We start from the raw sequence: 27228 nt of genomic DNA, 5'->3' as shown, positions 1-27228 counted from the left end.
CTCATTCAACTTTCTATGTCCAGGCAGGTGGCTGATTTCCTCCTCCTCCTTAATAGATAGATGCATGAATGCTCGACAGCCGCTGAAAGTCATCTTTGTTGTGTTTTTCTTCAGGTGGTGAGCGCTCTGGAGTCTAACCCCACCGCACGTCGCACTCAGCTGCACCACAAGTTCGAGCAGGTCATTGCCCTTGTGGAGGACAACATCTACGAGTGCTGCAGTGAAGCCTGAACCTGCCAGTGTCTTTTCTACTAGCCATCTCTTTCTCCTGCTGACAGCTGCCTTTCTCCTACCTACATAATTACTTGGGAATGTCGGCCACTTAAGAGTTAGCCTTCATAAGTGTCATTCTTCCCACAGACTGTAAGAAGCGTGAAAAGTGGCAGAGCAATGGACTTTAACCTGCCTCTCAAGCGTCATGCATTTTGCGAGGTGTTCCTCCTCTGATCTGGGAATGCCAAGCAATTTTCCCAAATCTTTCCCTATGACATGGACAGAATTACAGTCTGGCTCAGCTATGCTTTAGAGGGAAGGTTTAGGAGCTTGGGGATGAGGCTTTTTCTGGATGTCTTTACAATTACTGGGACCTACAGTAAGCCCTGGTGGCAAATTTAACGCACTGAACCCTTTTCTTAAGGGAACGAGCCAATGATGCACTGTACTGTATTATAATGTCCATAGCAATATTTATAGATGTGTTATAATGCTCTCAAGTGGCCTGTTCGTCAGGATGAGTAGGAAGGACTGCGATGAACTCCTCCCATCTCCTAAAGCCTGCAACGTTCTCAGGTGTGACTGGTGAAGATGGGTGACTGGCGCTCATCGGTGCTTTGAACAATACGTCCCAATGTGCTTTGCGGGTTGATGATGGGTTGAGGAGGAGTGGAGAGGAGAATATAAATGACTGAAATTTATGAAATCAGATGTAATGTAGTTCACTGGGAAGAGCTGCATCCGTATAGAAGTGTTGATCAGTGTGCTTGTAAACGAATGAATTTCTTGTTGGATTCTGACCAATTTAAAAGAGGGAAATTTACCATTATGAGGAAAAAATGTGAGCTCAATATAATCTGAGGAGAGACTGTATTTGTGATGCCAAATGACTTGTCAGAGTTTGTGAAATAAATTGCAGTATTTAGGACTTAAAAATGTCAAACGATGACCATGTTTATTGTATGAAGTCTAAAAGTGTTTCATTTCTAAATGCATTTCATAGAATAGCAAAATTTAACAACATTTGAAAACTATTAAGATCTTGGCCCGCCACCCAAAAGCCCACAAACAAGCATCTGGAACTTCTCAAAAAAGCCTTGTAAAGGTTCTCATGAAAAAGCAAGTGAAGGAAAAGTCGTGCAGACATTTAGCTTTGTTTTTATTGCAGGACACAAAACAACTTCCACAACATCCTAGCCTTTACACGATTAACAAAATAATATCTCTTTAATACACACACTGACATTCTGACATCCATTCAAACATAACATAAACATCTACCCCCCCTCCCACACACACACACACACACACACACACACACACACACACACACACACACACACACACACACACACACACACACACACACACACACACACACACAAAAACACACACACAAAAACACACACACACACACACACACACACACACACAAAAACACACACACAAACACATCCACTCTCTTGCAGGAGGCGCCTTATCCCTGCAGAGGCCCTTTTCAGGTCCATCTGTTTACACTCATGTCTCAGTCTATGCCAAAAGCAAACTAACAACCTCAGCTTTGTCACCATAAAGACAAGAGGAGAGACAGAGAGACCAGAGGACAGCCCCGTCTGATACTTCAAAAACTCATCCGAGATATATCTAATTAATATTCATGTCTCATTTCACCTAAGTATTCATTAAATGGATTGTTCAAAGCGCGTTTCGGGGATATATAGCTGCAACAATTACTTAAAAAAGAGCTGACGTGGATGAAATCATGTAGTGTGGTTTGCTGAATTAGGTTTCACCTATTATGTGTTTTGGGTATTTTGGATAGTGGGGAGTTTGGAATGTGTTCAGTTGGATCACATGGACAACACCCCCTTGGTGCCGGGTTAAACTCCAGCTGAACACTTTCCATGATGAAATGGATTGAAAAAACGCATGCTGGCTCTTCAGTATGTCAGACCCAGCAAAGGTGCGGTTGTGTCACTGCAGTGAAGACACATGGAGAGGTAAGTCAAGAGGATTGGCCAATAGAACGTTGTGCTGCTTGGCGGTGGTGGGTCCCTAGGTGTGCAGGGACAGATGGGACTTTGAAGGGGGGACGAGGGGGTACAGGTCAAGCGGGGGCCACCTGGCTGGAGGAGACGGATGAAGTCTGAGTTTTGGAGACGGTGGCGGCGGCGGCCTCGTCGTCTCCAAACGGGTTTTTTCCACAGCACACCGTGGTGATCATGCAATTTCTGAACTGGAGACCAAAAACAACATCAGAATCACAGTTATGATACAACTTCACTGGAGTGGAAGGAGTATTCAGATCCTTTGCTAAAGTAAAAGTACCAATAAACTAATGTTGCTTTTACATTACAACTGAAAGTCCAGCTTTTAAGCCTGTATTGATCTCAGAAGGGGAAATTCAGCAGCACAGGGACAGAAATAAGTACAGATAAATAGAAAAAAGTACTGAGAAAAAACAAGTCAAATATATTAAATAAAATAGAAACAATACAAGAGTATTTAAAGCCAAAATGAAAGTAAAAGAACATGTTATTATTAATATTATTATAATAATATACAGTATGACATTATTAAACTGTAAATACTGATGCAACAATACATGAGCAATAGTTGGTTGAGGTGGAGCAAGTTTAATTACTTTATACACAGTTAGTTGGCCACTGGTTTCCAACCCACATGTTGGGCACAAGATAAACCTGAGGGGTTGTGAAATGATTAATTTATTCTTAAAAAATAAAATAATAATAATAAAAATTGGTAACCACCAATCTTATCTCAAATCTTTTTTTGTGAAGTTTTTTGTGCATTGAACAGTTATTTGAATCAACCCATGTGAGAAGTTTAAAGGGGAAATGTCTCTTCGGTGGAACGGCTAAAAACTCTTAATCTGAAATGTGACAAGGGTAGAGTGGAAGTATAAAGTAGCATAAAATGGAAATACTCAAATAAGGTACCTCAAAATTCTACTTAAGTACAGAAACACAAAAAATAACCAAAGCAGATATTTGCGTCACATACCTGTTTGTTTAGCAGAATGTAGATGACTGGGTTGTACAGAGCAGCACTCTTGGCGAAAAAGGCTGGAGCGGTCATGAATACCGGCCCGAACTCAGTTCCCTGATTGACAAAGATGTACCAGGCCACGGTGGCATAGGGCACCCAGCACACCAGGAAGGAGACCACCATAACGATAACCATACGTGTCACCTCTTTCTCCGCTCTCTGGGTGGTTTCAGACTCCTGCTGCTGGGCTGCAGCCTGAGCACAGACAGAAGGAGGTTATTAACTTATTCAAGGACTAATCTGTGATCCAAATGTAAACAATCACCACAAGTGAAAAACACAAGATTAGAAAAGCAAACTGACTGATGGGGTTTTTTAAATAAGACTTTAATAAGACTAACACTAGAAAACAGTGAAATCTACAGTTAATTAGTCATGTTTTCTCATGCTGTTGAAGATTTGTTTACATCTGTAATGGTTTCAAACAGACAGCAGTAAAACAAACGTATCAAGCTAATTGTTCATGATTGAATCAAACTCTCCAATTATATATGCAAATATGTCTGTAATTTATGAGTCAAATTACGGATTGAGCCTTTAAGAACATAAAGGCCAGTGTTTTATCACATTTTTTTTGGCCACGTAGGGGAAGCAGAAACAGGCTGTGTCTGACATATGATCACCTTTTAAATAGATCTTGTGAATGTCTTAGCAAACAGTTGCTTATATACACACAGAGCAGTAGCAGCCTTGTCATTCATTTGGGCTTGTCTTTCTGTCCAGCTGGAGAATGTCCAATATTCACTCTCTTTTTAGCTATTTTCTGTCTCCACTAGCCCCAGTTTGTGCATCCATTCAGTCAAAGAGGTAACCATTCTGCTCTGTATGCTAATAACTCGGGCTTGGACTCCACCAACTCCCGAGGGAGATATCTGGTTCTTTAACTGCTTTAGCTGCACTATGTTCACCAGCTAGTCACTAACTTTGTCTGTCTGCTGTTTGGTGCTGAGCAGGCAGTGTGTACAGTTCTGTTTTTTTTTTTTTTTTTTTTTTGCTGAAAACAGCTGCCCATAGCTGAGGCTATGGGAGTTGTGAGAGTGAACCAGATATTAAGGCTGACAGCTAAACAAAGAACTGAAACTTGCTATAAAGCTGCAGATTCAGGTGATAATTCTCTGTAGATTAGACTCTGTTTGACACATTGTTAGCAGTGGAGGAGGAAGCATTCATATCCTTCACATAATAGAAGTAAACTTAGTACTAAATGTACTAACCCTAACACTAACACTCCAGCACTGATTCTAAAATGATCAATTATAGCTGTTTTAATGAAAATTCAGTATTATTTTTTTTACTATTTATGAACACTAATAGATTATCAATGTAAAACTATTATTAATAAGGTCACAGTGAGCAGGCAGACTGCCCTCCAGCTTGAGGACCTGGGTATAAGCTGCCATGTTGGCAATGATCTGCCCTCCTGCAGTGTCCTTGAGCCATTAAATCCCTCGCATCTCTAGAGATTCTGCTGTGATGCTGCTAACCTCCCAAAAGGTAAAAAAAATAAAATAAATAAATAAAAAAGAGAATTTTTCTACAGAGACAAACAAGGTATCACATCCTTATTATTAATACTGCATCTGGCAGTGGTGTCCTTACCGCTCGCACAGTGCAGAGCAGGCGACTGTAGCAGAAGAAAATGATGAAGAGGGGGATACAGAAATGGAGGACGAACATATAGATGACAAATGAGGTGTTGTTGATCTCGGGCTTAGGAGTGTAGTAGTCAATCCCACAGGAACACTGCATTCCCTCTGGGATGTACCTGCATCCACACATACAATAATAATCTTAAAAATTTCCATCAACACCATCACACTCAGTATTTGATTCTAGATATGTGTCTTTGAGTAAGTGTTCTGCAAGTAAATAATCTCTAAGGTGCTTTAGTGTGCAAGTGATCAGAATAATATGTGTATTGTTTTGAAACCTGGCAAGCACAGTCTAAACACAGAAACATACAGTACCGAGACCATCCAAATAGAGGGGGAGCAGCACAGGTCAGGGCCATGATCCATGTGAATGCCAGCCCAGCAATGGCATGTTTCTCCCCAAAGCGGAAGTTAGTCATTGGCTTACAGACCACAACGTAGCGCTCAATAGCCAAAACCACCAAAGACCAGAGAGCAATCTCTCCTGAGACATGAAATAAAGCAAGTGTAAATTTAAACAGCACTTGATATTAAACACAGACATGGTATTTAGGAGCACAAGTAAAATATTGCCAATAATGAAATTGACATACTAGGGACATTTATATGATCTAAAAAAAAGCATTTTAATACACAAGAGAAATGTGTTCCTCATGTCTTACCTCCTAAGGTGGCAAAGAATCCTTCAATATTGCAGCCGGTGACCCCTAAGATGAAGTATCCGTGCAGGGCTGTGTACAGGGTGACTGTGAATCCTCCGATTACCATGAAGAGGTCGGCCACCGCCAGGTTGAGCAGGACGTAGTTCAAAGGGGTCCTTAGCTTTTTGTGTTTGACAGTGACATGGAGAGTGAGGAAGTTGATGGGGAAGGCAGTGGTGATGAGGAACAGCATGTACGCAGCCACAAGAGAGTACTTCCAGGGCTCAGCCAGGTAGTACTGAGGGTGCTCAAATGGGCTGCGAACCAACCCAGTCTTGTTAGACATGGGGACATAAAAGTTGGGTCCTTCTGTGCCATTCATGGCTGCAGCTGGTGATGTTTTTTTTCTTCTTCTGAGACCTTGACACTCGATAAAACAGCCTGTGCGTCTTCTTAGAATAAAATACTGTGAGGGAGTCTTGTCATGAAGTTGTAGTGAGAATGGGGGAGAAAGGATGGCTGAAGGGATGGATCTTGTGGAACTAAGATGTTCTCTGCAGCCCCCTGAAGTGATGCGGCACCTTTTAACAGGCCGATCGGATTAGGGACGTGCATGGAGCAGTGTTTTAGCAGAGGTGGAATTAAGACACTCAATCTCCCTCTCTCTCTCACACACACACACGCACACACAGTCACACACATAAAGCAATAAAGAAGAAAACTCCAGAAATAGCTATGTAGTATGTTCAGCATTTTCAAGGTGAGAGGTTACAGTCGTGGCAACCCGAACTCCATCATTACTGTCATGTGCATCAATGCATCATCAGAATAAGATGAGAGCAGAGAGTGGGAGGAAGGGCAAAGAGGGAACCAGTCTATTTGTGATTTAAACCGTTCAGAGTGGACAAACGACAAAATGAAATTTCTTGAGCAATTCAACTTATTTGCATCCGCGAAAGCCTAATCCCTAACCACTGCATAATGCAGAGCTCAACTCATAGCCGTAAGTGTACTCAGAATCAGTGGGGCATACCGCTCACAGCATGCACTTTTCCAGCTCTCTCTTTCACAGACACAAATCCTAAAGTTCAATCTGCAAGAGTAAAAAGTTAATGTTACTCCAGTTGTCTTTGTAACATCATTAAGAAAACCCACGGTCATAAAAAATACCAAAACATTTTATTGAAAAGGCCTTTTTTCCATTTGTAATGATATAAAAAATACATTCTCATGACTAAATGTCCCGTACTGTTATAAAACATACAGTATTCAGCATGTAAGCCTGTGAAATCTTGTTGGCAGATGTCTCTGGTCTTTGTGAATAATAAAATCATCAACAAATGTGTTTTCAATTAGGTTAAAATAGTGTTTTTTTTTAAATAAATGTGTTATTATAGCAATATTGTTTTTACACTGTACACCCCTGTTCCCTTTAAAGTGATGATGTAGTGATGATGTTATCAGTGACAGCCCAAGGTAATCTGATCCTAATAAATCTAATTGGGTTGATTGGCTGATGGTGCACTTTTAATGACCACTCTATAATGATAAACACACACACTACAGGTATTACTGCTCTTGAGTTCGAGGAATAGCAGGTAACACATTCACATTAACTTGACAATAAACAGATGTCTATGTATATTACAGTGACAATGATATTACAATGTAAAAGAACAAAGACAAAATGTCGGAAAGGACAAAAAGATTATCTTGAGGGTACAAAAATTTAAATGTTTAAAATAGCTGCTCTAGTACATCAGTTTGGTTCATCGATGGGTCTGCGACAGTAAGGACAGCAGTTGTGCTGAAGCACCAGGAGTTCATAGTCTTCACTGTGAAACATCTACGAGGAAATACAAAGATAGCAAAATTAGAACGGCCCAGAAAAAACAGATCTGAAAATAAATGTTATCTATAGAGGGCGTGCAACAACAACAAAAAACCTCACATAAAACAGTGTTAGTGACAGAGAGAAAGAAGAAAGACAGAAAAACACACCAGGTTACACAAGCCCTGGGTCTTATAAATGCTATACCTTGAAGCAGGTGGGGCACATGGTGATGCTCACATCAGGCAGCAGGGAGCGGAAGTATTCCCATTTGAGCGGCCTGGGCCAGCGTTTGATCAGGACGTCCCTCCTGCTCATTGAGCGCAGCACCAAGCGACTCACCTTGACTGGGACAAAGTTCGAACCCCCCTGCTGTTTGGACACACACAGGAACACATCCACATTCTATTATGGACCCTGTCCTTTCACCCTCTCCAGCTGGTTTGCCCAGTTGGTGGAATATTAATCGCCTCATCTTCTCTGTCCTTTCTTACCTCAAAGCTCATTTTGGCAGTAAATGGGTCTTCCTCTGCATCATCAAAACCATCATCCATCCTCAAAGACTGCAGCTCTGATTAGCGTTCATTAAGAACAGATAGCTCATGTATGTTATGTATGTTTTCTGTAATTATATATTTTCAAGACAGGAAAACCCCTTTTATTATCCCTCAGAAAATTATTCTGAAAGTGAGAGTGTTTCAAATGCCAATCAGTCGTGCCTGTCAGTCACATCGTGGGTCTGAAGTAACAGAGCAGACCTCAGTGCCCTTGAGTGTCTGCCGGCTAATGCAGGTTAATCCCTGCACTAGGGCTGTGGCTACGGCTCTCCGAGGGTTAGTGTCATTAAGATGAGACAGGAGAGCCTCTCTAACCCTATTAGCTCAAGAGCTAAGATGACTTAGCTCTGACAGCTTACCCACTAGCGCAGAATCGAGGCCAACGCAGACTAAACAGCTTCTTAGAACTGTCACAAGGCGGAGGGGAGTCACGTGCTTCATTTGGAAGAGATGTGCAGTGTGTTAGGGCAGACACTCAGGACCAGCAGAGTGGGGAGTTAATAATTTACACAAAGCTTGTGAATCATACGTGACTCTGTGTATGTGTGTGTATTTGTGTGTAGTTACATTGTGTGGATGACCAAAGGATACCACCATTGTCCATATCGTGCCAGCGCCCATCCCTCTGATCCGTGTGAGGAACTTCTAGGTCAATCAGAGACACAGCCTCTTCATCACTGATGCCCTCATCCAGGTAGAACTGCACCAAAGGCAACACCTCTGTATACAAGGAGAAATGCTACATTAAAAACACAAACAGAGTCTTCTCCGTGCAAATACTGCGTTCAATCTGTCTCTGTATCACTGACCGTATGATGAAGCCGAGTAGATGAAAGGCTGCCTGCAGTTGATGCACACGCTGCCCTGGTTGTTCAGCAGGGGGTTGTTTGTGGAGCAGCGGTAGCACATCATGCCCTCAATCAGATCCTGCAGGAAACACACGGAAGTTAAACATATACATTCATGAACACAGAGCAGGGATAACTCTAATGTTTATGAACAATATTTCAGAACATGTACAACAAATATAACAGCATGTACATGCCAACTCCTAAACACACCTCGCTGTCGTGAAACGGTTTGGCGCGAACGGTGAGGCTGCCCAGTTCTATGGACTCCTGGAAGCGGGAGGGAATGTGCAGCTCCTGGAGTTTCTCGTACGAATACCTGGCAAGTTTATATGCACCCAGTTTTTGACTCTGCTTGGCCAACGCATACAAGGTGTTACTAAGAATCAGGTCAAGGAAAATAAATGTAAGAGGAATAGCTGGCAGTCTAAATATAGTTTCACGGGGACATTGATTTCTAAATGTGTTATTCAAAAATAGTTACCTTTTATCTGGAAAAGCACTTGTGTGTATTTATAAATAGGTATAATAAATATACAATAATGGTATATTCCCTCATTTCTCTTAATGAGCTGTTAAGAGCTGTGCTGAGGCAGCAACACTGGCTAAATGCCTCAAAAGTAATACCTTGGTAAGGTTGTTTGTGGGCTTGTGTGTGCTTATACAGGCCTATGTGCCTGTTTTTGCGTTTGAGTTGAGGAAATTGTTGCTTATTTGTATTTATATGGAGACAGATTGTTAAGAGAGCTACTCTGAGAGTGGCAATGACAGGTCAATGAGTTGCAGCTGCAGCAGCTCAACACTGGCACTCCTCCATAACCTAAAACTTAACACTACTCCTCTCCTTTCCTCTCCACTCAGCTGCTCTCCCGCTCCTCCCACACACCCAGTTCTGTTCCACGGCTGGGACTGTTGATAAATGCGTGTCCTCCTATTGTGTAGCTTGCTTAGTGCAGCCTTTCTGTGACATTGTGTTCAATTGTTCATATCAATTCCAATGCAGCCCAGCGAAGTCTATAAATCTAAGTTCAAAGTTTTTGGAACACCTCAGTTTGGCCACAGAGGATCCCAGCTGCTCAGCTTGACTTCCTCCTCAAAGGCTGGGCTTTCCTTCCTCACACTCTGACTCCATGTGACCACATGGATGTGTCTGTGCGGCTGTGGGTGGCTTTGTGTGTGTATTTTTTCAAATTAAAGCACATTGTTGAGTGTGTTTATATCTGTACGTGTGTGCACAAAGTTCAATAATCAAAGCATTTTTGTTTAGATAACGGAGAATGTGCCTCTTGCTGGCATCGTCTCCTCCCCATCATCACCCCTTTTATTTCTCTCAGCAGCAGCATGTTTTCCGCAGTGGCGCCAACTCTTCCGTTTTCTCTCTACTTCTAATGCTTTTCCACCACTTTATCATCACTGTCTCTGCCAGTCTTGATTTCAGATTGGCATGTCTGTTCTTGAGAGTTTCCCAGAGAGGAAGGGCCACACAGTACTTTATTCTAAAAATATTTACTTGATATCTTACAATATGTTTGGTCTACTTTCTCAAATGGAAGGATACACTTTAGATATGCCAGGTGGTATGTCCTTGGTGAGGTTGTTCAGGAGAAACCTGCAGATGTTGAAGAGTGTCTCTGGCATGTGGGAGCTGAAGGGCTCATCCTGAAGATAGAAACAGTTAAATAAAACAGTTAAGTGAAAATAGAAATCTCTGATAAACTAATTGCGGGTTTTACACTCTCCGACTCCCCTTCTAAACTATTTCTTTTAACCTGGTCTAAAAGTAGCCTAACCCTTTGCAGCTCCTCATCCCACCTCACAGCGCCCTGAAAGGAAAAGAAGAATTTGCGAATCCAATCACTAACAGCACCTTATCCCAAAAAGTTGATAGTTCAAATCTATAGTGCCTGCCCATGAGAGTTAAAGTGAGATATAGAGGTTTCCTGCTCTGGTCTGGATCACAGCGATGCCTCACTATTGCAGGGGTGTGACCACAGCCAAGCAGAAAGCTGAAACAACAAACTGAGGACACTGACACAGGCCAGGTCACCCATATATTGCTCATAGCTTGTTTGTAAGTGGGTTAGGGCTGGGGGCTTGGAGAAGACCACTGATTAGGTAGTCATCATGATCAATCAAGCAGCTGGTTACCATGGTGAGAGGGGTCAGAGAGGTTTCAGGAAGTGAACCATTTTGACGGCTGCATAAAGGACATGTCTCACTATGAGCAGCTATGTGTACTGTAGTATGTCCATCAGAAAGTTTCTGCCTGTACTTTTTAGTACAACATTAGTAAAAAAAAAAAAAGTCTAATAATCCTCCTGAGTGGTTCAGCCTGATTAAATTCCCCTTCAGTGGTCTCCACCTGAACTTAACACCCTCAACTCTCTTTTATTCACTTTGCCTAACAACCTCTGTGCATCTTAATTTCTCCTTTATCCTGAGTCTCCTTTTTTGGATTGACATAATCTTACAGAACCAGACCTCCTTCTTGTCAAACTCACAGCGGTCTGAAGAGTACAAAAGTTGATTAGAAAGTGGGCAGAAATGCAGAGTGGCTGTCAGTATACTTCAAGTGAAAAAAACCTATATTAGGAACATGACCGTGTTTGTGTCCAAACAGAAATCTAACCACATAGTAGGTACTGTTTCCAGGACTTTCAATCTGACAGCCAATCATATGGCTGCCTCTGATTTCTAAGGCCTCCTCCCACTTTTGTCTGGTCTGGTTATGAAAGATTAGGGTTGAAAACAGCAGCATGTGCTCACCGTGTAGCGCTGGATGGAGCGATAGACATGGTAGAGCTCAGCAAGATGCTGAAAACGCTCAAACTTCTTCAGCATTTCCTCCCTTTGGTCTTCACTTTCTGATTTAGACAAACGCAGATGTAGCAAATGGGTTAAGTAAGAGCCAATAAGTGCATCAGGCTTTACAGTACAAACAAATTGTGCCTCTTTCCAGCGCAGAGAAGATTGGTCTCACCTCTAGCGATGTCCAGACACTGCATAGACAGCATCCAGTAATAGTACCCTGCATCGTTGAACCTGTTCTCCACCACTGCATTGTGGGTAAGCTGCTCCAGGACTTTCACAGCTTCGTTCTGTCGCCCTGCCTTGTGAAATGCTAAAGAGTGAAATAAAGACAGAAAGAAAGTGGTGATGGATGGATTATTTTGTGCCCTTGAAAAACTGTCTAGTCTTGAGGCAACGCTGGATTTAAAGTGTCAATCCAAGACATCCTGCTTTATTTAGTTATTTTTGGGTGACATCTTTGGTGCTTAGTTGTCATTGTTGAGGTATTATTGCACTATTTCCCAGAAATTATTTCACAATCAAACACCAGGTAAGTATTTTTTATTTAATTAAGTTTCATTGCCTCTCAGGAAAGAGTTACCAGACACTGTTAAGAACTTTCATGAATTGGCTTTGGTTTGAATCTCTATTATATCAGTAACAGAGAGTACAAAAGCAATTATTTGTGTTTATGAAAATGTAGGTCACAATACAAAAGGTGAAAAAGGTTTGTCTGCAAATTCAATTAATGTATTGTGTCTATACTCACGCGCATCTGTAAATAATCTCTGTAGCTTACCTTTTTTTCTAATAAAACTGCATTCTCAAACTACAGAATTTTATTGTATCTAAAAGCAAATAAAAATATGTATAGTTATACATAAACACACACAGAGGCTCCCTAATTGCTAAGATTAATTTGTACCTAATGTATAGAGGACAAAGGTTTCCTAATTTTTTACATCGAACATAAGTCTTTTCCAAATAGGGAAGTTGCTCCTGAATATCAAACAACAAAGCCCTTTGACTTTAAACATGAGCTCTATTCTTCATGTTCCTATCAGAGGGTAATTAGAAGCAGCTTTAGGGAGCCGACCCCACCAGCGACCCTGCCCCTGCAACCACAGTGGGGGTCAGGCCATATTAGTGGGAAATATTTATCAGTCTACCTAACTGGATAAAAACCACATTCAGCTGTTGTTGGTTAATGTTAGTTGATGTTTTCTCTTACGGAAACACAAACATAAGCTGACAAAGATGAGTATGGCAGTGGTTCTCAACATCTTCTGTTCAAACAAACAAATACACTTTACCATGAACTACAATGGTAAATAAAGATAACAAGGTCATCTTTAGGACAGTTGTAATCTCAGCACACAACCTGTTTGTGTATTGGAGAAAACAGGTCATTCAAGTTTATTGCATAATATTGATGCAACTTGGTGAAATGTTACTGTCTATTTTAACTGTGTTTTTATTTACACAGTTGAATTACCTTTATCAATTGGAAGACTTTAGAGTAATAGAGTTTTGCAAGGATTTGAATGAATTAAACTGAGAAACACGACAACGGTCAAAAGATATCTTAGAACTAAATACATGCAAAACAGTCAAACAGCCCTTTGGTGATGGTAAAAATTACATAGACCCACTAGAATTGGGTCTGCACATTCCTGCACAAACTGTACATCTTCCATTTAAAATAACAGCAATATTGTACATAAAGTCTATTATGTCTTTATAATATATTTTTATATATTATTGTTAATTTTTTTGTATCTGTTTATTGTTGTGCACCAAAATACAGAAGCAAATAATTTTTTGTGAAAACCTAATTGGCAATAAAACTCACTCTGATCACTCTTAAGTTTCAGCATCTGTGACTAAAGAGCAATTCAAATATTGATATTCCTATAATAATACAATACAACAAAGCCAAAAAGTGAGGAATAACTAATGCAAACACTGTGTAACGCTATGACGTATAAACTTTACTTTGATCATTTTAATATAATAATATTTATACACATTACAAAGTGCTTCACACAGGATCACAACTTCATAACAAGTAGATTTTTCAACAGCAGCATTCACCTATAATGGGTTTTAATATACTGCTTGAAGTTCAAAACATAGAAGAATATTAAGTTATGACATAAGATTAAAACTGGACGGTAACTTAGAAGTTAATCTACATTCTTTGTTGGTAATTTTGATCTTTTGTATTTGTAAACAGCAGCTTTTTAAATGTTGCTGCCGCAAGGAATTGTGGGGCAGCATTATCACCCTTCGTATCTAAAGGAAGGTCGAGAGTATCCAATGATAAAGGAGATAAAGGAAGCATTAAAGCTTCTCTCCTTTAATCAAATACTTCTAGGTCTTCGACCGGACCCCCCATTTTGGAAACAACTGAGCTACCCCTGAAGCACCCAAAATATAAACCCAACCAATTCTGTCTAGTGTTAACTATTTCAAAAGCTGTCATTGAGAAGTACTAGTGCAGTGGACAGGGGACAAGCCAGAATTTGAGTTTCAATTGCAATCACTAATATCACAATTCTGTGTTACCACCTGACTAAAATACACACAATCAGCAAAATGCATGACCATAAGCAAGCTCCAATACAATCAGGCCTGTTCAGTCATGTCGAGACAGGCAGAGGGAGATTATGTAGAAGAGGAAATATGCCTGCTGAGATCATAATTATAAATCTATGAGCTGATTATAACTATGGTTACAGTTGGTAATCATCATCAGAGCTGCTTGTAGTACTGGTGATTAGAGGCATGCATGCATGTCATTCAGTTAACAGGCAGCCCAGCTCTGCTCTGCTCTGCTCCAGCAAAGAGGATCATGTTTTACAGTGGATACAGAGAATCTTAAGGAAGTAGTGAAAAATGTCTGTGTCCAGGGCTGGCCAGGCTTTATCACTTCCATATGTAAATACTGGCTGTGGCTGTAGAATTTATGTTCACTAAAATAATCCTGGAAACCCACATTCATAATGCAAATGTACACATTGGAGCAACCTATACGGGCATGGTAAAAGTGTAGCCCTGGTGGTGATGCACACTCACCTTTTTGTGCCTCTTCAAAGCGGTCGTTCTCAGCCAACCACTGGGCATAAGGCACAAAGACGTCATTTTTGAACTGGGGGTGCTTCTCCACCAGTGAGAAGGCCTGAGAAATGGACGGGTAAGAGCAAAAAACAGAGCGAAGAAGAAACATATGGTATATTTGACAAGTTGACATGAGAATGTATGTCCCACAGATTGTAACATATAGAGAACAGCGTAAGGCCACCTTGGGTAATTATGGCTTAACTGGAGTTGATTAGGGACATACGAGTTGCCACACATTATTCAGAGAAACACACATTACCTCCTGTCAAAATATTGCTGCAGCATTATTAATTAGTTGAGAACAAAGAGAAGTGTATGAGCTAAGTTGATTTCACACTCAATTACAACTACAATTGCAGCACTTATCCTGTTTGAATGACAGCATATAAAGATCTGTTGTAGTACCCTGTTGACGTATATTTGCCTGTCACAGTGACTGATTAATCTAAATGTCCTGTAGCAAAATCTGAGCCAAGAAACACACACCAGTCATACCATAAAGTAAAAGAGAGACGGAGAGTTTTTGTGTGTGTGTCCAAGGCCTGTGAAGTAATTTAAAGAAATACTTTGTTTTAGAAAAGAGTGGGTGCAGTGAATAGCATCCATATGGCCCATGCTGTAACTCTAGTCTGTGCTCTATCCTGTCTTGGTGTCCACCTCCCACCGGTAAAGCACATAAAGCCTAACAGTTCTCTCAACTCTACCTCCCTCTGCTTTTTCTTTTTTCCTCTCTGAGGATAAAATAAATATCCAGGAAGACTTCCACAGACACTACAGCAGAACCATGTGATCATGATTTGATGTTCTGTTTTTGGCTCTTCTGTTTCAGCATGCAAATCGCCAATGTGCATCTCTGTAACGCCTTTAACTCGATTAAAGACTGCAGATGGATTAAAGAAATGCAATATTTTCTTCTTGCTGAGAAGCATGATCCACTCTGATGGAGGAATTTGATTGGAGGCAGAATAGAGCTTTAAGCTGATATTCTTTCTGTGCAGTCAAGTGTTTTGTGCTTCTCACTCTCTAATCATTGTGTGGGCATGGATTCAGAGAAATCCAAAGCTGGATGATTAGCTCTGGAGCGTGCATGTAGTTTAAGTTTTTCGGTGTTTGAGGACATTAGGCAGATGTATTGTCTTACTGTTTGCATTCAGGTTTAACAAATGCAATATACTTTTCTGAAGATCCCTGCAGAAACTGAACAAGCCATGAACATCAAGTTGTTTATGATATGGGTTTCCGTGTACCACAGCAATTTATTTAGCACAGTCCTATGTGGCTCACATTATATTTATGTGATTGTCTCAGGACATTCTATATATAAGCCATGATGAGCGGAGCAGGTGTGCCTCCTGTGTGCATAAGTGTGTCAAACCTCTTCCCAGTGCCGGGTTTCCACATGCAGCTGCACTAGAGCCTGCAAGTCTCCCATCTTGGAATAAGTCTCCGAGGCATAGCCATGGTGCTTCAGCCTCTTGAAGTAGAGCGCACACTTTGCCAGTGGTTCGCGTTCAGCCTTATCCAACTTGCGAGCAATGTCAATCAGCCTGGATGAGAGGAGAGAGGAATGAGCACATGCAGAGAGGGCAAGTGCAGATAAACCCTTACACAGGGGTCTGTTGTATTAAAGTATGCTCGTGACCTCAAAAGAATTTGAACCCATCAGGGTCAGTAGCTGAATCAGATTCAGGGTAAAGAGTCCTGACTCTGTTCAGCTGTTTTTGTTGTGCTGACCAACTGGTTACACCACAGAAGGCTTACAGCATGCAGACAATAGGTCAGATGGAGTCAGTGGGGAGTTCTGATATGACCACCAGACAATGGCATATCAGTTTGGCCGGTTTCAACACACACTCACACCACACATTCCCACTACGCACATATGAGTGAAAGCTAAGGGAAAGGTAATCATTCTTTATGTACTTTCTTAGCTACCATCAGAATGTGAAATATACTGTATATTCTAATACTGATCCTCTGAGTGGGAAACACATGATGTTTATTACTTTGTTGCTTCCTTGTGATACTAAGCACTAAGCCTTGTGATAAGTAAGCAACACAGATTGTAAGTTATAGATCCCCTACAGACATGTTTTTAGGATATATGGGTTTTTTTCCCAGAAAAAGAAAAGCGGGACTTAAATCTTCAATGCATCAAATCAAATGCATCTGTGATGATTGAATCCTGATAGCTTATTTCAGTGGTTCCTAACATTTTTCCTTAATTATTATTGCATAACAATAACAGTAGAGAAAAACTGATAAACTGTCCAATTAATTCAAATAGTGAACACAATAACTTCAGGATGTTTGTGTAAAATGGATGATTTGTATGAATTCTGAACAGATTATTTCCTGTGAATACTCATCAGAGATTAGGATTTAGCAATTTGAGGACTGTAATCCCAGGGGAGTTTTCCAGATTTTTTTTTTTAGGAACTTTTAATACAATTCTCTGTATTATGTACATACATACTTAATAGGCTTATTTTTTTTGACAAATTTGTCTTTTCTTCTCCCTGATTCTATTGTTCTATTAGCTATTTGTTTGTTTTAACTACATACTTTTTCTAATGCAGGCTGTTACATTAAAAAAGTATAGCGTATTTACTATATTCAAAAACATATTTTGGATGACACAGATAAACATAAATTTGGGGAAATCATGCACACAAATCTGTGGTTTAAAAAAGTTTAAACAGGAATAACAGTGTATCTTATGGTTGAAGGCTTATCTAGAGGGTATTCATACAGTGACTGACACCTACATGTCTGCCCAGCCGTGCTCGCCTATAATGTCTATGGCTTTGAGATGTTCTCCTGCTGACAGGTACATCTCCGCTGCTGCCCGGGGCTCCTTGCTGCTCTTAGCCCAGTCTGCCTGCTTGGTCATCAGGATCCGAGAGCTCTTAGGGTCTGTTGCTCCAACAAAATCCTGCGAGAAAGACACACAGCTGCAAACTTACTAACCAATGGTAATTTTTCAACTAGAATCCTAATATTAATCTGGAGGGAGACCAAGAGAAGTCCAGTCTAGACAGCTAGAACCATGTGGGTCAAGGCCAAGACAGGGGGAAGAGAGTCACACAAACAGCAGGCCCTTTCCCTCCGGTGTCCATCCCACCTAAAACAAACAGCCTGTAGGACCAGATGGCCACACAGCCACATAAATATACAGCAGCTACATCAAACACACATACAATCTGATACACACGCACACACAAATATACATGAACATGTCATGGCTGTGTCATCCGCTCCAGCAATGTGAATGTAATGCTGATGATCAAAGTGTCCCCCCACATGTAAACATAATAAAGCATGAATTTGTCTCAACTCCAACTGACCTCCTCATCAAAGTATTCATGTAAAAGCATACGCTTGCCTTATTTCTCTCCATTTGTGCTCCATTTCCAACTGTAACTATGTATGTAAGTTACCCTTGTGTTGTGCAGGGATATGTGTGTAAAAGCACAGTGTGCGTGTACTGATCAGATGATATATGTGGAGATTCTAGTGATGTATGAGGAGATGAAAGACAGACGGTAAAGGGGGGCCGTTTGAACACAGTGCAGGGCCCCATCTTGGCATAACTGCACACGATGAAGAAAAACATATGTTCTACACCCCTAAAACATGCAGTGTTTCCAGGTTGTTCTGTCCGTATTAATACAAAGGTATGCTGTACATGCATGTGTGTTTTTGTCAATCAATGATTTAATCACCTTGGCGTACTCGAACATGCGCAGGTCAGTGTACATGCTCAGGGCTCTGGATTCGTGGCCAGTACGTTTGTAGAGCTTGGCCGCCTCGTGGAATTTGCCTTGGTAGGCATAGACATCTGCCAGGAACAGCTCATTGTCGTTCTCACCCCGCTTCTTCCTCTCCTGCAAATCAGTCAACACAAACACTGGCATGTGTGCAGAGATAAACACTCACATGCACACACAACAGTTATGCATGTGTGTTCCCACACACAATGAGTCAAACAACAGAGAAGGCACTAAAACTATCACTATCACTACTGAACCCACGCTCTTACAACATCGGTCATAACAAAGGATATTTCCCCTTTTGAAAGGGCAGAACAACTGAAACTTTCTGCTGGCACTAGCTAAGTTGAAAATGTCTTTCCTCTACTCTGCATGGACATTGTCAAGTAATCTGTGTGTGCTTTGCTCCGTGTATATATTTTCTTGCATGTGTGTGTGGAATGGACCAGAGAAGGTCATTCAGAATACAGGTTCCTCCCTTGTTAGACTGTGTGAAGTGTGGAGTGCAGCCCAGAGCAAAGCCTAGCAATTAAATGTATGATGACCATAATAATTGTGATTGGCCCAGTCTCCCAAAGCCTTTTCTACCTTTGATGATGTCAGCTCTGGTGGAAGCAGAAATCAGTAAACAAAATATGTGAACATGGCTTTACACAATATTGAGGGATTTTTTTCCCCGTCTGAAGAATAGGTATTACCTCGATGCTATTGATGAGCTCCAGGTAGCGCAGGTCTCTGATTCTAATGAAAGCCTGAAAATGTGAAAAGACATGAAATTATTTAGAGGATGGCCTCTCAGAGTCTGATGTTTTGTGTTTTCTTTTGCAGCACACGCTTCTTAAAAATCCTTAAAAATTACTTGTGTTTATATTTGGATGCCTGGGTAATGCATGTACTGTAAATTGATGGAGAGTGTTTCCAGATGGCATGAAGTTAATAAGATACAAGCATGGTAGTGTTGCTACATTCGGAGAAGTTGCAGCTATTTGTAGGTTTTTATTATTCTGTCAAGATACAAAAATTTGTGATAATGAGAACAATTTGTGCTTGTCTGACTAACCTTCTTGGCAGTGTCAAAGTCAAGTCCCTCCAGGGCCTCCGTGGCCAAATCCCTCCAGTCACTTTCTGTCACGCCTAGGCAGGCAATCTGATAGGCCTCCTTGAACATCTTCCTCTCCAAGTACTGGTACATGGGCGCTGACTGGACAGAGAAACACAACACCGACATCAAAAAGGATTACAAACATTACATTGTGAAAACAGCAGCAAACAGATAATACATAAGAAGAGAACCACCAATAAAATCATATCTTCACTGCATACTGGTCACAAAAAGAAGCAAATTTTTGTCTTAAATTTTAAAAAATCCATGATATTTAGGATACATTGACTGCTGGCAATGCAGTGGCATTTCTACATTATGAACACCTGAATACTGTCATAGCCTCCAGACTAGGACCATCTGACAACATACTACACACCTGAGGCACCTCCACAGCAGACATGGAATAGACATGGAGACAGAAGATCTTCGAGCCGTTGTAGCCAACCATAAATCCTTGCATCTTCTGCTGGTGTACAGGAAAGTTGCTAGCCTTGATGTTAAGGTAGCCATTGCCAGAGAAGCACAGCATTTCCTCACACTGGGTGTTCCAGGCCACACTGTTAGCATTAGGCTCCTACAGGGAAAGCAAGAGAGGGGGGCAGGTAAAGGAGGGCAGTGGGGAAACAAGGTCTAGAGGTGACTGTGGAACACAGACTAGGCAGGAGTACATGAGTAAGATGTGTACTGTGTGTGTAAATAACACATACACGCATGTTTCTTTTTTATTCCACCCCACTACGCCACTGAAATGTATTAAAATCATCAGCCATGGGCGCCCGGATAGCTCAGTGGGTAGAGCTGGCGACCCATGTACCGAGGCTGAGTCCTTGCTGCAGCGGCCCAGGGTTCGAATCCGACCTGCAGCCTTTTGCTGCGTGTCATGCCCTCTCTCTGCCCCCCTTTCCTGTCTGTCTTCAGCTGTCACTATCATAAAGGCAATAAAAGCCCCAAAAAATATACTCATCAGCCAAGTTGGGTTCCTCCACCATACCCTTAACCCTCTCCACTGACCTGAAAAAGCAGTTCTTTACTGTTGATATCATAGACTAGGAGAGTGTTGTGCTCATCCACCACAGCCAGTTTATTACGGGAGGCACTCATGTCCAGGCAGCGCACTGATGTTGACAGCTTCAGCAGTGTAATGGGAAATGGGTTGTCAACAAATATCTTCAGGATCTACATCGCAAAAAAACAATAACAAGCAGAGCAAAATCAGAATGCAGCATCCATAATAATGCTAGTTAAATGCTAAATCCAGTTGCAATAAAAGTAAACACTAAAATGTACAGTATGTTGTGACTTGCATTCCCATCCTCACACAAATGAATCTCATTTTCTTCAAGAAGAAAGCTCTTTCTTTTATGTTCAAATTCCAGGACCACAGTGCCATTTCTAAGGTTACTTAATGTGGGAATGTATTTTCTCAAAATACTCACAGCTCCATTCTTTAACCCCACTAGTAGGCCCTCCCTGCCTGGCGGACCACCAATCACTTTGATGTAGCGAATTAGAGACTCCATCACCCATTCTTTTTCCTTGATACTGTTGAAGGACATGCACTGGAGCCTCTTCTCCTGCACAAAAGCATAGTGGGAAAGGTGAGACGACAATTACATACAAGACATGAAAGACCGACTGGTTCCGTATGAGCAATTTTTTCTGTTTTTGTTCCTTCGGTCTGTTAATTTCATCCTTTATGTTATTTAAACATACTTGTAAATGTCTAACAAATCTTAGGACGTTGTTCTTTTAAACACTGCAAAGTGTGGCTGAATGTCAAAAAGCTATAAAGATAAACAATGATTTGATTTGACAGACATACACAGCCCATACGTGCACAGCCCATTTATATGGTCTAAAAGCTGTCTGAGGCATGAAACACAAGCATGCATGTTAGAGAGAGATCTGAAGCACCTCTGTCACACACAGACAGATTTAAAGGGAAATAACCTCTGTGTTATGGCTGCTCCTCCTCCCTACCAGCCTCTGTCAAACACACAGAGACAAGAAGCAGAAAGGAACCCCGAGGGACACCCAGTGGTTCTTCCCCCTTCATTCAACTGTCTTGCTTTATCCAGTTTGAAGAGGGTTGAGAAGAGGAAACAGACAGAGCCTGCAGAGCACATGCACAGCTGGACCCTTTTGCAAACTAGGCAGAAACATCTGGGAAACCATCAATTTCATGATATTATCATTTTTCTTTGGGCTGTTTGGGCTGGTACTGAATGGTGAAACACTGAATCACTCTGCTTCCATCATGTTAATAGTGCTCAAAAGTCTCTACAGCCTCTTGTGCAATCTGTCAAGTGTGCATTAGTGTAATTTACAAAGTACAAGAGTGGGACTGCAGGTTAGTAGAAACAGGTCTGAGAAGCATAACTGAAGAAAAAACTCATTGTCTCATTGTCTGACGAAAGACCCAATACACAAACAGGCTCTGTTACAGAAGCAAGAGATTTCAAGTTAGCAAATTTAAATGAGTGTTCTGGAAGCTTTGTTTGTATGAACATTAGCCTGCACAATGAGTACGGATCTCTATATCTCTTCTGACCTGACACAGGATAATATGCTGGGAGCAGACCACAAGCAAGTTGCATTCAAACTTCCTGCAGATTTTCTCCTTGATGCGGTAATGCATGTCTGAGGAGTCATCTGAATAGAGCTCGTAGACGAGGATCTTCTCGGGCAGCTGGATAGCAAGGCGGTTTCGGTAGATGGCGATCTTCTTCACCAGTTCGCGACACTTGATCCTCACTAGGGAAAGAAGGAAATGAAGGGAGAGACATGTTGTTAGTTGAGTCAGTCTGAGGGCTGATTATTAAAATACCAACTATATGTATGTGTAAAAATGTGCTGAAACCTCTCCTTTATAAAAACAAATCATTTTATCCTTTTATATTAAGTCTGATATCAGATATCTGACATTTGAATAACAGCAGACTGCTTGAAAATAATGCCTCTATACCCTGGATCAAGGCACTAACTGTGATGCTTCAACCTATTTTTTGAAGTGCCACCATAATACACTAGGTCCTCAATTATAAATTCAATATCATGTCGCTAAAGCAAAAGTGCACCTTTTTGTTCAGTGATGAGGTGCTGGACAATGACATCAGTCATGCTGTCTCTATAAGCATAGCGATCCTTGTAGAGGCCGTGAACTGTACTGAAGATAAGTTGGTAGCAGGCGATGGTCCCATCCTGGCAGCCCAACACCTAGATAAGAGATAACAATGTAGCAGTACATCCTATTAACACTTCTAAGAAAAGAGTGTGAGAGTGGGAAAATGTTCTTGTTGTTCAATCATCTACACAGCAAAACTGAAAGAATCCACAAGCTCTTGTATGCCTCATCACTTTCAGTTAAATATGGTGAAAGGAAAAGCTGTTAAGGTGTTACTGTAAAATAAAATGACTTGTCTATCTGTATAGCTAAAGAGCTACAGTGCTATCAGATCAAGAAAAATGTATTAAATGCAGACTGGCACTCAGGTCTGAGTTTTTTCAGGGTTTTGCATTAAATTCTCCTTCTTATTCTCTCATACACTCTGTTATTTAAGAGTAGGGATAACTTATCTAGACATATGGTTTCATATGCTGTGGACCCACCACAAAGTTGGAGTCAGGCTTAACCCGGCATGTCCACACCCAGGCATTCTGCTCTCCGATGGTGCCTAGCCGCACACCATCTTTAGTGTAGAGGGAGGCCTGTTTATCAGAGCCCCCCATGACTATATACTCCCCCTTGGAGAAGTAGCTGACGCAACATGGGTCATATGTAAGAATCCTGTCTTTTCCAATCTGAGGGAGACAAAGAGAGAAGTGGACATTAAACCATGGATAAAACAAGTATTTCTCATATTTACTGCCCAGGGGCCTGGGGCCAACACTCCCCACTGTCTGGGCTGACACACATCAAAGTCTACAGTACATTCAATCGTCCCTTTGAGTGTTTTATGAAAAGATAGACAAAAAGGAAAGTTTTTTTTCTCTGGTTTAAATAGCCTCTATTGTATTAGTGTTCAAAGTCCATTTGCACAACATTATATCAGTTCCCCAACCCTGTCCATCTGTTTCTCCTCACTCTGGAAAAAGGCTGACTGACAATCCGTAGTTATTTTCTTATATTGCAAACAATTCCTGGGGTTGCAATCAAAACAAAACGTTCACTTAAATAGATAAATAGGCCGATGACAATATATATGAGCCTAAGGCATAACGGCAGAGTAATGAACAGTGCATATTTGTCTATAATTATGGTATTGCCCACAGGGAATTTAAGAGGAAGGAGGGACAGTGAGGGGGCCATTAAAGCATAGCAGGATCACTTCCAATGTACTGTTATGGTTTCAATAGACCCTGACAGTCTGATTACAACAGGAAACACAGGTCTTAAACTCAGTAAAGTGTTTCCAATACCACATATTTTGGACTGATAGGCAGCTTCAAGTATTCTTGTTTCTTATTGCTATAGAGAGTAATAACATATACAGTGAACCAATTGTGTTTTTTCATTAGTCCTCTGGTATTTCTCATGCAAGGTAATGAGACTGCCTACGTTAAAATGCCATTTTAAACAGAAGTGGCAGAGGAGAAAGCTTTATTTTATTAAAACATATTGCACAAGATTAAGTTAGTATACACGTATGTATATGTATATTCCGTAGTCACTATGTTAGTTTTAGTTAGCATACATACATATGGTAATTCAGGACTTTTATGACATGCTGTAGACGTGTGATATTCACCTGCTTTCCACTGAGCTGATAGAAGGAGAGCTTCTGACCCCAGTCTGCCACAGCCAGAATGTCATTGTGCTCATCCCTGTGACAATACAACACAAATGACTTTAGGTGCAAGTACTCAAGTCAATATTCAGTACTGATGGGGCTTTTATTGGTTAGGTAATAATGATAGTGTTGATGAAAGCAGAGAGATCACTCTGCAACGAGGTGATTTACGTTGACGCCTTTTGGAAAGCTTATGAAAAAGATTTTAGCCTTACTATGTTTTCATCCTCAACTATTTTTATTGCATGTCATGGCAGAGTATTGTATTTATCTTCATTGTTGTCATATACCGTAAGCCTATGTATCTTTTCATGTAAGCCCTTGTGTTGAGAAGAATTCATCCTGTCAAAGCATCCATGAACAAGACACTGAATCCCTAGCAGCTCAAAAGAAACTATTTCCTGGTTGACCTCATGTTCTGACCCCCCTGTGATGACCAAACAGGAACCCAATAATAAACCCAATAATGCATCTTATCATTGTCTCTCATCACTGGCCTCTCTTTTCTTCCTCCTTCAAATTTTCACCTTCCTGTCTGTCCCTTTTTCTCAAATGCCCTGATCAACAGTGGCTACAGGTGAGCTTTCTGGCCTTGGCTGTAGGGGCCACCAGAGAATAGACAGCTTTTCCAAGGCAACATAATCTTCTCCTTCACAAACAGTTACACCACACCATGGTTGACCACTGCCACCTGCTGGCCCTACACCACCTATTCACTTAAAAGGCAATGTACTCTCACTCACTTATCATTGCTTAAATCATGGCACATATATGGACAGTGCGCATAAGTGTGTGGCAGCGTGAGGCATTTACCTTTGTACATTGGTGAAGCTAAGATACCATTCTGTTTTTTCTACAATCTTATACTGCAATAATTAAAAAGACTAACTTAGAGGGGTTCCAGGCTATGGACCAGATAGGAGAGGAGGAGCCTCCTGGACGCTCTATCTTGACTTTCTCCTCTCCGTTCTTGTTCCGAATGCTCACCACTCCATTCATCATGCCAAGGGCTAGGTACTGGCCATCGTTTGTCCACCTTCAATCAAATGAAATCCTTAAACATTAATGTGTCACATTAAAGTATACCAATGTTGCAGACTGTTGTAACTACAAATTTCACTTACCCACAACATGTTATTTTACTGCTCACTTTATGTTTGTTTACAGATTTTTGCTCTGGGGACCACAGACCTAAAAAGGTAAAAGTTTGATAAGATGTCCAGTACCCATTGGGGGCAATCATACTCATACATTTATAGTCCATTATGTACAAGATTTTAAAGTCTAGTATAGACGCAAACTCATGGTGCACTCACCAAAGTCACCAGAAGAGCATGAGGCAAGTTGGTGAGTGACAGGGTTGTAGGCAACACACTGGATAGAGTCATTGTGACTAGAGATAAACACAAAAAACAAAAAGAGATGGAGGAATACAACCTGCAGAGAGGACACCTTAATACTGAAGTGATGAGCAAAAGTGATACTTACGTATATTTTAAAATACCCTCCAATTTAGATGTCCAGATGATGATGCTTTTGTCTGCTGACCCTGAGGCAAACCTTTTACCTGCAGAACAATGCAGTAATCAGTAATATAGTGGTGACTGATACAGGAAAATGTAGTGTACAAATGGAGAGCCAGATGAGTACCATCTTTCGCATAGGCCACACAGTACACAATATCTTTGTGTCCTTTTAAAGGCTGGATAATATTTCCATCTGCTGTGTCATAAACCTGCAACAAAAAAATACAATACATTAAACATAATAATAACAACTCATATATTCTTTCTATATGTTTCTTGGTGAAAGACAGCAAAAAAAAGCCTTACCAGGACACGAAGTCCTGCAGCAATTATGAGTTGGCTGCCATCTGGCTTGAAGGCAAGATCATAAACACTGCAGAAGAGAAAGATGGTGATGAAAAGTTATTCAATTAATCTATTAATCAATAAAAGGCTGTTTTGATTATCCGTTCATTGTGTAAATCCTTTTTCTTCCTGCTTCTCAAAACTTAAGATTCGTTGCTTTTCAGTTTCCTTTATAAAACTGTGAACTGATTATCTTGAATTTTGGAAAACTTATTTGACAAAACAAGTAATATTTCGTAATATGTAATATGTTAATCGTTCACATAACTGTAGACCTAATAATACTTTAATCATTTGTAAACACTGGATATACAAATTGAATCGAAATTGATGAAGGCAAATAAAAGTATGACTGTACAGAAACATTTAATCACGGACTGCCAGAGGTATAACGTTAGATGTATAACGTAATATTAATTAATAACTTCTTAGATTAAATGTTATGTCATTCACATCAAACAGTGACGTGAAGCAACAACCCCAGCTAACCACAGCTAGCTAGCTTAACGTTAACTTTAGCTCCGACTTAACGTTCGTGCTACAACTCTGACATGCTTCACTATTGACAGGATAAACAACAGCACTAACTTACATCTTACATACAAGAAATATACACCCGCTTTATTGCCTCTGTCATTTATGAACGACAGTCTAAGTGCTACGTTGGCTAATGCCAGCTAACCTAACTATAGCTGCTAACACTAGTTTACATAGCAACCGCCGTTGCTAACCACCTAGCGTTACATCCCAGCATCGGGCCCTAGGTTGACAGCGTGAATATAAACATTTAGACACTCACCATTGTTCACGAATAGTTTCTTTCCATGCTAGAACAGCTCTCATTTCCACCTTTTAACAGCAAAGAGGACAGATGGATATTTTATCTACAGGTTGTTATATTCGGTCGCTTTTTCATACTAAAGCACCGTTTTCATGATTCGTTCTTACTGCGCAGACTCGGATCT

At 40.8% G+C, this 27228-nt stretch overlaps 3 protein-coding genes across 4 annotated transcripts in view; 1 reads left to right on the top strand and 2 right to left on the bottom strand.

Annotated features, from left to right (window-relative positions):
- plxnd1 (plexin D1) overlaps nt 1–1156 on the top strand; it is a 60652-nt gene extending 59496 nt beyond the window's left edge. The window contains exon 36 of the mRNA XM_051423927.1: nt 115–1156. Coding sequence (XP_051279887.1) covers nt 115–231 — 117 coding nt within the window. The 3' untranslated portion in view covers nt 232–1156. The remainder of the gene's footprint in view (nt 1–114) is intronic.
- A 199-nt stretch (nt 1157–1355) lies between these two features.
- LOC127376756 (rhodopsin-like) lies at nt 1356–6099 on the bottom strand. The gene is made up of 5 exons (XM_051423934.1): nt 5597–6099; nt 5250–5418; nt 4882–5047; nt 3238–3477; nt 1356–2449 (listed from the first exon to the last, which is right to left on the bottom strand). The coding sequence occupies exons 1-5, from the start codon at nt 5955–5957 to the stop codon at nt 2321–2323; spliced, it is 1065 nt and encodes a 354-aa protein (XP_051279894.1). The 5' UTR covers nt 5958–6099; the 3' UTR covers nt 1356–2320.
- Nucleotides 6100–6735: 636 nt separating this feature from the next.
- ift122 (intraflagellar transport 122 homolog (Chlamydomonas)) lies at nt 6736–27225 on the bottom strand. 2 transcript variants are annotated; one of them, XM_051423928.1, is made up of 29 exons: nt 27063–27225; nt 26225–26291; nt 26043–26127; nt 25881–25959; nt 25709–25785; nt 25517–25583; nt 25282–25428; nt 24351–24426; nt 23212–23403; nt 22680–22818; nt 22154–22356; nt 21039–21176; nt 20614–20778; nt 19979–20176; nt 19558–19698; nt 19196–19249; nt 18450–18611; nt 17493–17659; nt 16100–16271; nt 14680–14782; nt 11792–11932; nt 11578–11675; nt 10370–10470; nt 9025–9190; nt 8773–8890; nt 8555–8683; nt 7901–7977; nt 7614–7778; nt 6736–7421 (listed from the first exon to the last, which is right to left on the bottom strand). In XM_051423928.1, exons 1-29 carry the CDS (start codon nt 27104–27106, stop codon nt 7335–7337), a joined length of 3558 nt encoding a protein of 1185 aa, XP_051279888.1. In that variant the 5' UTR covers nt 27107–27225; the 3' UTR covers nt 6736–7334. The 2 variants fall into 2 exon arrangements, with proteins under 2 accessions (XP_051279888.1, XP_051279889.1); XM_051423929.1 differs by lacking the exon at nt 27063–27225 and adding an exon at nt 26856–26873.
- Between the last annotated feature and the right edge of the window lie 3 nt (nt 27226–27228).

The sequence above is a fragment of the Dicentrarchus labrax genome, unplaced genomic scaffold, assembly GCF_905237075.1.
Source record: "Dicentrarchus labrax unplaced genomic scaffold, dlabrax2021, whole genome shotgun sequence".
Classification (NCBI taxonomy): domain Eukaryota; kingdom Metazoa; phylum Chordata; class Actinopteri; family Moronidae; genus Dicentrarchus; species Dicentrarchus labrax.
The sequence above is the reverse complement of the archived record's forward strand: the minus strand, read 5'-3'. Positions and strand labels throughout refer to the sequence as shown.

Bases quoted from the DNA above. Each gene is read 5' to 3' on its own strand.
- LOC127376756 (XM_051423934.1), bottom strand. From the start codon at position 5,957: ATGAATGGCACAGAAGGACCCAACTTTTATGTCCCCATGTCTAACAAG. The intron at 5,419-5,596 runs GTAAGACATGAG...TTCATGTCTCAG, and splicing joins ATTCTTTGCCACCTTAGGAG to GAGAGATTGCTCTCTGGTCT. The intron at 5,048-5,249 runs GTACTGTATGTT...GTGTGGATGCAG, and splicing joins CCTCTATTTGGATGGTCTCG to GTACATCCCAGAGGGAATGC.
- ift122 (XM_051423928.1), bottom strand. From the start codon at position 27,106: ATGAGAGCTGTTCTAGCATGGAAAGAAACTATTCGTGAACAATG. The intron at 21,177-22,153 runs GTCAGAAGAGAT...GCTTTTGTGCAG, and splicing joins AGCATATTATCCTGTGTCAG to GAGAAGAGGCTCCAGTGCAT. The intron at 14,783-16,099 runs GTTTGACACACT...TCCATTTCTCAG, and splicing joins AAACCCGGCACTGGGAAGAG to GCCTTCTCACTGGTGGAGAA.